The 9467-nt window shown below is 38.1% G+C and overlaps 1 protein-coding gene across 2 annotated transcripts; it reads left to right on the forward strand.

The window, feature by feature from the left end:
• The first annotated feature begins 4086 nt into the window (after nt 1-4086).
• LOC104248115 (UDP-rhamnose/UDP-galactose transporter 6-like) lies at nt 4087-9074 on the forward strand. Of its 2 annotated transcripts, none has more exons than XM_009804303.2 (6): nt 4087-4229; nt 5467-5705; nt 6187-6371; nt 6445-6645; nt 7726-7887; nt 8498-9074. In XM_009804303.2, exons 2-6 carry the CDS (start codon nt 5576-5578, stop codon nt 8801-8803), a joined length of 984 nt encoding a protein of 327 aa, XP_009802605.1. In that variant the 5' UTR covers nt 4087-4229; nt 5467-5575; the 3' UTR covers nt 8804-9074. The 2 variants fall into 2 exon arrangements, with proteins under 2 accessions (XP_009802605.1, XP_009802606.1); XM_009804304.2 differs by having other exon boundaries at nt 4213-4420.
• Nucleotides 9075-9467: the final 393 nt, after the last annotated feature.

Raw genomic sequence — 9467 nt, forward strand, 5'->3', positions numbered from 1 at the left:
ATGGCCTCGGTTTGAGAGTGATGGCTAATAATTTGATCTCATAGGTCCAGCGGTTACATGAAATGAGCGTGCAACTTCGAGTAGAGGTAGATGAGGAAAAGGAAGAGACTTCAATGTGGAAGCAAAAGATGGATCGCCTCGCCTTGGAGAAAGAAGCATCTCGAGCTCAATTATCCTCAACCGAAAGCCAACTCCATGGCATGAAAGAGAAGAGTTTAGAACAAGCCAAGAAGATTGAGGAGCTACAGGCTCGATTGGACACGGAAAATTGCAGCGGCAAAATCTGAGGCTGAGATGGTTAAGGCAGATGCTGAGGCGATCACGGTTGTCTACCGATCTGACGCTGAGGCCGCTCAAGCTCGAGCAAAATAAGTTTCTGATGCTTCTCAGGCTCGAGCATATTGGGTTGCTGAGCATGTCAAATCTCAGTCTCGAAGAGAGACTCTTGAGATTCACACTCGTGGCTTTAACCATAATGTTGAGATCGAGATTGTGAAAGAACTTGAGGCTGAAGCCAAAGTGTTGCTCTCTTCTGATGACGATGATTCAGGGAGTGTGAGTGGATCTAAGAGAGGAGAAGATCCCGATGGCGAGGATGTAGCTCCCGAGGAAAATTAGGCACTTAGGATTTTTATTTTTTTAATTTTTGTGTAGGACCCTGATCGGTCTTTGTAATTACTTTCATATGTATAAAAGGTCTCTTTGCTTTCTGACTTGTCTTCATTTCAATTTCTACCTTATGAAAATTCTGTTTCCTTCATACCTTGTTCATTAGGCAATTCGGTCAAAGTCAGACTAATGTAGTCTTTGTGATCGAGTGAATACTTGTTCAAACTCGGAGTAGGATGACCCTTAGGTTTTAGTTGAGTGAGGTTGACTTCTCGAACCCAAAAACATAATGGCCCTTAGGCTCTTGAATTAGGGCAATATGGTCTTAAAAGGAATGGTTTTTCACCCTTTTCGGCTTAGAAAGTTAATCATGTAAAAATCTATTTTGCCTTAGCACGAGATAAATTTGTACCTATTAGGGTTTTCGAGGGTTAGTGTTGTCGAAACCCTTTGTTTCATCACGCCTTAGCGTGAAATAAGCTCATTCGATAGTTCGAACAATTTGGCACCCCTTAGGGTTGATGTGATTGAAACCCTTTATAAATTTGCCGAGGGTAGCCTTTTTAAACCAGTTTTATGAAAATATTTGAAGGCCTATTTTATTACGAAATTTGACTTGTTCAAAGTGTCAGTCCCCGAGTGGGGTGGCCGTGCCATATAAAAATGAGGGTTGCCTTTTTAAGGTCTTATAATCTCGAGATTTTAATAGTTCGATTACATCAATTTTTCATATGGCAGTCCTCACGTACGGAGTAAGTTGTTCGAACTTCAGTTATTATCGACCCTTAAGCTTGTTTCCACAACAGACCAAAAGTAAGAAATTGTAAAGTAAATTTTTCTCTAAGGCATGAAATATTTGGCAAGGAAAAATACTTCTCTCAATAGATTATACATGCGTAAATGTTTGTCTTTAGGGCTCGAGTAATCTACATGGGCACGATTCATTTGACCGTTTGGCCCTTAAAAAGTTTTACCTATCGAGACCATGTTGACACGAAGTACCTTCCGAGGGTGATGCCCCCCCAAGTATTCGAGGTTGATTGTAAAGAAGCCTCGAATACTGTTGAATTACCTCAAGGTAGCACAAATAATGGTTGCCTCATAAAAAACCTCGCCGGAAAAACCCACTTAGGACAAAAACCAGTCCAAGAGAAAAAGAGTGCAACACGTGCTTTAAAACCTAAGGAATTTGTATTGGAGAGTTCCTCGATGTCTTCGATCGGACACCTGCAATTGGTTAGTATAAAATACAAATGAAAATGGAGAAGGTCGTACCTTAGCAGTAATATCGTTTGGGGAGTGATATGTTCCAATTGTTTGGTAATTGCTGGCCATCCATCGTGCCGAGTTTGTAAGATCCCTTTCTGACGATTTCGAGGACCTGCTATGGTCCTTCCCAGTTCGGGCCAAGTTTTCCTTTGTTTGAGTCTCGAGTATTGAGGGTGACCTTTCTCAGAACTAAGTCCCCGATTTTAAAGTGTCAAAGATTGGATCTTCGATTGTAGTACCTTTCGATATGCTATTTTTGTGCGGCCATTCGAACGAGGGCGGCCTCCCATCTTTCATCTAGCAATTCTAGGCTCGTATTCATAGCCTCGTGATTTGATTCCTCCATTGTATACCAAAACCTGAAGCTAGGTTCTCCGACTTCAACCGGGATTAAAGCTTTGGCACCGTAGACTAAAGAGAATGGTGTTGCCTCCGTACTGGATTTCGGCGTTGTTCGATATGCCCAAAGGAACTCGGGCAATACTTCTCTCCATTTTCCTTTGGCTTCGTTCAGTTTTTTCTTTAGATTTTGGATGACGATCTTATTTATCGATTCGGCATGTCCGTTCCCACTAGGATGATACGGCATTGATAGGATCCTTTTTATTTTGTGGTCTTCGAAAAAATGTCACTTTGCTGCCGAGGAATTGGTTTCCATTGTCGCATACGATCTCGGCAGGCATTCCGAACCGGCATATAATGTGGTCCCAGATGAAGTATATAACTTCTTTTTCTCTGACTTTCTCGAAGGCATGTGCTTCAACCCATTTAGAAAAATAATCAGTCATAAACAAAATGAATTTAGCTTTACCTGGGGCCGATGGTAGGGGGCCGACGATATCCATTCTCCATTTCATGAACGGCCACGGGAAAAGGACTGAGTGGAGTTGCTTTCCATGCTGGTGGATCATTGATGCATACCTTTGACATTTGTCGCATTTTCGAACAAATTCTTTAGTGTCTTTTTTCATATCGACCCAATAGTATCCTGCTCTGATGACTTTGTGAACCAATGAGTCGGTGCCAGAATAGTTTCCGCAAGTGCCCTCGTGAATTTCTCGTAGAATGTAGTTAGTGTCTCCTAGTCCCAAACATTTTGCTAGCGGTTTATCGAACATTCTCCTATATAGTGTTCCATCTTCGGCCAAAGTGAATTGCGCGGCCTTAGTGCGTAGAGTCCTTAATTCTTTAGGATCCGATAGAAGCTTCCCGTTCTTTAGGTATTCGATGTACTTATGCCTCCAATCCTAGGTTAGACTTGTGGAGCTTATCTCGACATGTCCTTTTTCGATCACTGACCTTGAAATTTGTACGACAGTCCCCGAGCTAAGTTCATCATCTTCGATGGATGACCCAAATTTGCAAGGGCATCGGCCTCGCTATTTTGTTCTCGGGGTACGTGTTGTAGGGTCTATTCTTTAAATCGATGTATGGACACCTGCAGTTTGTCCAAGTATCTCTGCATTCGATCTTCTCGAACATCGAAAGTTCTGTTGACTTGATTTACCACAAGTTGAGATTCGCACTTGACCTCGATGATCTCCGCTCCTAAGCTCTTAGCTAACTCAAGACCTGCAATCATGGCCTCATACTCGACCTCATTGTTAGTTAATTTAGAAGTTTTGATATACTATCTAATTGTATTACCTGTGGGTAGCTTCAAAACGATGCCTATCCTGGGGCCCTTCACATTCGAAGCGCCGTCCGTGAAGAGGGTCCACACCCCCGATGATGTACCCGATTTTAATAATAGCTCCTTTTCGACCTCGGGTATGAGGGCTGGCGTAAAGTCGGCCACGAAGTCTGCCAAGATTTGAGACTTGATGGTCGTTTGGGGTTGATACTCGATATCATACCCGCTGATCTCGACGACCCATTTGGCCAATCGGCCCGAAAGTTCGGGCTTGTGCAAAATGTTGCGAAGGGGATAGGTGGTTACAACACAAATTAGGTGACATTGAAAATATGGTTTCAATTTCCTAGAGGTGCTTATTAAAGCAAGCGCTAATTTTTCTGTGTGGGTACCGGGTCTCGGCTTTACCTAAAGTCCGACTAACATAATAGACAGGAGTCTGGATCCTTAAGATGTATGCAAAAGGACAGAGAAATTGTTTCCGATTGACGCGACAATTAATTGCAAAAAAAAAAAAAAAAGGAAGCACATGGACCAACATAGAAAATAGTACATCCCACGACACCCTCCTCTCTCACTTCATTTACATGTAACAATACACAATATGTCATACACTTAATACAGTTGTTGTTTCTTGAACTTGTACTTCTTATTTGTCAATTGTTGCTGACAAAAACAAGAACAAGGGCCAATAAAGCAGCATCTTCCCTCATACTCTGTAACCCTCTCTTCTTTCTTCTTCCCTTCAATTTAATCCCTCCATTTCAATTTTTCTTACATCTTACATTCACAATTCATAACTTTTTAGTTTTTACACACACAAATACAATCTAACTTTGTTCAATCTGTTAATACATACTAATAAAACCCAGCTCGTAAGTTAAGATCTGAATTCAATTCATCTGACGGGTCAGTAGTTATTTATTTGGGGACGGGGTTAGTGATGTTAATGGATTGATTCTTGTAGATCTGTTGAATGATTTTGTGAGAATTTTATTAATTGAGTGCAGTTTGGGTGTTTTTTCATTTAGATCTGAGAATGGAGTAGTGCAGGTCTCCTTTTATTTGAAGTGAAGTTTATGTTTTTTTTCATATAAAAGTATGTGGATCTGCATTTGTGATTGATGCAAATGTTGCCATTCTAGTTATCTTGTGATTTTTATCTGATTTTTTACTGTGGCAGTTGGATTTATACGGTCGAAATGGAGTGGGATGGATCATGAGGATTCATATAGACTTAATAATTTAAGTTATATACGTTTTCAGGGTAAACACTATTCAGTAAATTTTAACCTGTGGAGGATTCATATAGACTTAATAATTTAAGTTATATACGTTTTCAGGGTAAACATTATTCAGTAAATTTTAACCTGTGATAGTAGGTTAGTTACTATTTTTACTGGATTTCTAATTAATGCTTATCAAGTGATTTACTTGTAATTCCCTAATAAACGACCTGAATGTGTATATATTTGTTGTACTGTCAATTTATAGAACTTAAAACTCTTTAGTTGATTCCAACTAGTTTGGGATTGAGATGTAGTTGTAATTATAGAGAGATTGAGTTAATTTAGGTCATTTGGGTTTTATCCTTGAGAATTCATTGATCTTTTCTGTGAAGCTGTGATTTTTACTAGCTGACGCTGCTTTTCGACTAGAAAAATAGAAGTTTTAAGGAAAAGGAAAAAAAAAAGTATTTTCATTAATGAAGGTTACTGCTGCTGAAGTTTCACTAAAAGCTTATTTTGGTACTTGATCATATGAGGAATTGTTTCTTTCTTTGGTTGTTGTATTTCTTTTACCCTAATTTTGCTTTTACAGCTTATTAGACCATTTCAATTATGGAAATGGTATTATTAACTCCACTTCCTTATTTATGTCTTTGGGTTATAGAAGGGAAGTGTTCCGTTTGCCTGATATATTAGGATCATAATGTTTTCTTCTACGTATTTTAGGTGGGGAAGAGCAAATAGAAGATTTGGAAATTTTGATGTGGAAGTGTGAATGCTTCTTTTTGCTGCTTGGAGGGTAAAACTTGTTTCTCGCAGCAAAAGATAAAGGCAAATGGCTCCTGCAAGCAAAGCTGATAAGAAGGCTGCAGGTGATGTGGCTGCATGGATGTTCAATGTGGTCACTTCAGTTGGAATCATTATTGTCAACAAGGCTTTAATGGCTAACTATGGCTTTTTCTTTGGTAAATTTCTACGCGATTTTTGTCATTATATCAGACAGCATTCTTTTGTGTTAAGATTCAAGTAGCATTAGTTATATCTATTCATTTTAATTTGAAGGATATAATGTCATGGAATGATGGAATATAATATGCATAAACCCTAAGACCTATAGTGTGTTATAGCTAGACGCGTTTGTTTTTAAAAAAGAAAAGCAATAAAATGACAAGTCTGATGGTACATTTGGCAGGAAGAAGTCAGAAGGGAAACACATTTGAACTGAAACTCAAAATTTACAAAATATACTTAGCTGATATACAGTAAGAAGAGACTCTAGGAGAAACTTGAATCTAAGAGGGTTTTGCTATATGGGCACTTTCCATGTTAAAACTGATACATGTTTCTTTTACTTGGTGGAGAATGAAGATTTAACATTACTATACATTCTTTTCAGTCCTTTTGTGATATGATTGTTCTAGCTTCTGATTACAACAATCTTTGCAGCAACAACATTAACCGGGATGCATTTTGCCACAACAACCTTGATGACTATTGTTCTTAGGTGGCTCGGATACATCCAAGCTTCTCATTTACCCCTTCCAGATCTTCTAAAATTTGTACTGTTTGCAAACTTCTCTATCGTTGGGATGAACATCAGTTTAATGTGGAACTCGGTGGGATTCTACCAGGTAATTCTATGCTCAACCTGCTCTTCTGATTCTATTGAGGAAATCAAATACTAATCTCCATTATCACTCGCAGATTGCAAAGTTGAGTATGATCCCTGTGTCCTGCTTACTAGAAGTTGCCTTTGACAAGATCCGTTATTCAAGGGACACAAAGCTGAGTATTGTTGTGGTACTCCTAGGTGTTGCTGTGTGCACAGTTACTGACGTGAGTGTTAATACCAAAGGCTTCATTGCTGCCTTTGTAGCTGTATGGAGCACTGCACTGCAACAGTATGTAAGTTGTCTCGGCAATTAAATATCTTATGTCATCTTGAAAAGCTTGATTGAATCATTTAACCAATACACCAAAACATGAAGGGAATAGATGCACCATCAATAAGGTGTCACTTGATTACCGGACCAGTAATGCAGGTATTATGGCCCAAGGGTTCGGTTGAGTGTTTGGGGGTATAAGAGTAACAACCCGGAGATCCTAGATACAAATCCAGTTACAAAACTTAGTATGAGCAAAAATATTCTAGTCTTAGCACGCAGGTTTACCCAAAAATATACTTGTGGTCTCCAGTCAGCTTAGTGGATTAGTTGAGTTGCATGCAAGTTGGGTTTGATACAACTGTCATAAAAAAGTTGCTATACATGGATTATAATCTAAAAGATGCATGCAGTAATAATAATACGTACCAAATTCAAGTTTAGCTTTAACTTGTACAAATTTTTACTAGTTTAAAAATTATGTAAAAATTCTTACTATAGAATATTATAATTATTTTTGTTTTTTATTGAAATTTTTTATTCTTATTTACGAAAATAAGTCCCCTGCATTAAAGGCATTTTTGTGTTTAGGGTGGTCTTATAGATGTATTTTTTCTGCATGTACTTTATCTACATTGTATCCCTTTTTCTGAGATGGAAAAAAAACGGGGGGGATATAAAACATTAATGAGCTCTGCATAAGATATGCAGGTATTACTTATGAATAGTTTTATATCGGAAACCAAAGGTTGTATCAGCAAGGCAGAGTTGTATTCGTGATCTAGAGTTTTATACGGGAAATCACACCCGATACTAGTCAGGCATTTTCTCCATTCCTTAGATAAGTAAAATCAGACGTATTATTAATGCAAAGTTTGTCCAGAAATCAAACAAGACCTAACCCTCTTTTATTATAAGAGAAATGGAAAACTTGTTTCGTGGGTAATTGTATAAAACTCGTCACTTTTGTACTTCACTTAGATTTGAAAATAATATTTTATACGTAATTCTTAGTCTTTCTATTTTCTTGAAGCTCTTCTATTTTTGAATGTAATGGCACTTGGTTAAAAACTGAAATTTGCACTTGGTTTTGTGTTTGCAGTATGTTCATTACCTTCAAAGGAAATACTCCCTTAGTTCTTTCAATCTGCTGGGACATACTGCACCAGTTCAGGCTGCAAGTTTGCTGATATTAGGCCCGTTTGTGGATTATTGGTTGACGAACAAGAGAATTGATCACTTTGCCTTCAATTTTCCATCTCTTGTTAGTACTCTGCTCTTTGTCATGAATTGCTGTTGATTTTGTAAGATGATTCTTATGTTGGTGGGAATGCGCTTTGAAATACTTCTTACTTATAATCCTTGGATTCATGCAATTCGAAAGCTTGAGAAGGCTAAGGTCTATGTTTTTCTTGTCTGATACATCAATCTATATTTTGTTATTTTCCTTCGGTAAATTAGTCATAAACCTGCAATAATGATGAACTACGACTTCAGGATGTATCTGTTTGATGTTAATTGTTGTATGAGCTGGCTTCATTTAAACTCGGGGGGGGGGGGGAATTGGGGAATTGTACGAACAGGTTTCAGTTTTTGCTAGTGCTGAATAAAGCTGATGTGGAACATACAGAAAATGTTCATCTCATGCCTAACTTGCTTTACTCTGTTGACTTCTCTTTTCAAGAGATTAGGATTTTAGTGCCCACCGATGTATGTTTAACACACGTTTCATGCGATGACAGGATTACAGTTCATTTATGCCATCTCTCTGATGTGAACAATATTCTGTATGCTTGTCGATGCATGCACCTTTCATTCTATCAAACAAAGATGAGAGATTTGTAGCTGTCCCTTACACTTTTCTTTTTCTGCAGGTGTTCATAATTCTTTCATGCACTATAGCTGTGGGCACCAATCTCAGTCAGTTCATATGCATTGGCAGATTTACTGCCGTTTCATTCCAAGTTATTGGCCATATGAAAACGATCCTCGTTTTGATACTGGGATTTTTGTTTTTCGGGAAAGAAGGTCTAAACATACAAGTTGTAGTTGGCATGATTATAGCAGTTTTTGGAATGATCTGGTATGGCAATGCCTCGTCTAAACCTGGTGGCAAAGAGCGTCGAACCCATTCAGTTAAGCATGGATCAGATTCTTCACAAGTTGATGATAAGGTGTAAGATTCTCTAGCGTTGGAGCTGAAACAGAAGAAATAGCAAATACCAGGATATTTTTTAGCCAGCTGACTCTAGATACACCTCCCGAAATCGATCAAATTAGATTCTCTTAATGTTATAAATCTTCTTTTTACTACTACTACTACTATAATATAACATGAGGCAGAAGGGATTGAGACTTGAGTATGGAGCGTGGTTTCTGTCATTCTTTTGTGTTCCGTGATCATAATTTATATGCTGATAAAAAAAAATCGCGTGCATTTTTGTCTTCTAAGCAGTCTTGAGTTACTTATTTGGGCTGACGTTCGGTTCAGTATTCTTGAAGAAGAAATTTTGTATTTATGAATGTTGGTGTGACTTGAGGATAAAGAATTACTAGGTACTTGTTTACTGTTTATGTAGAGAGGTAATATGATTTGCATCCTTTTAGAGAAAGGTCCAATTGGAGGTCTATATTGTAGTAGAATGATTGAGGGAAGATCTCTTTTAGATCAATGACTGTCTAGTTCCATTCCTCCTTCCAAAACTGCTACAACTCTCCACCTTGTAATTGTCATGGTAAAATCTTTCACGGAAATAATCATACATGGAGGGTTGATTTCATGGGTCACTCAACTTCTTTTTATTTGCACTAAAGTGACTAAACTATGTTTAGTGACTTGTTGTG

The sequence above is a fragment of the Nicotiana sylvestris genome, chromosome 10 (genome assembly GCF_000393655.2).
Source record: "Nicotiana sylvestris chromosome 10, ASM39365v2, whole genome shotgun sequence".
In the NCBI taxonomy this organism is placed as follows: Eukaryota; Viridiplantae; Streptophyta; class Magnoliopsida; order Solanales; family Solanaceae; genus Nicotiana; species Nicotiana sylvestris.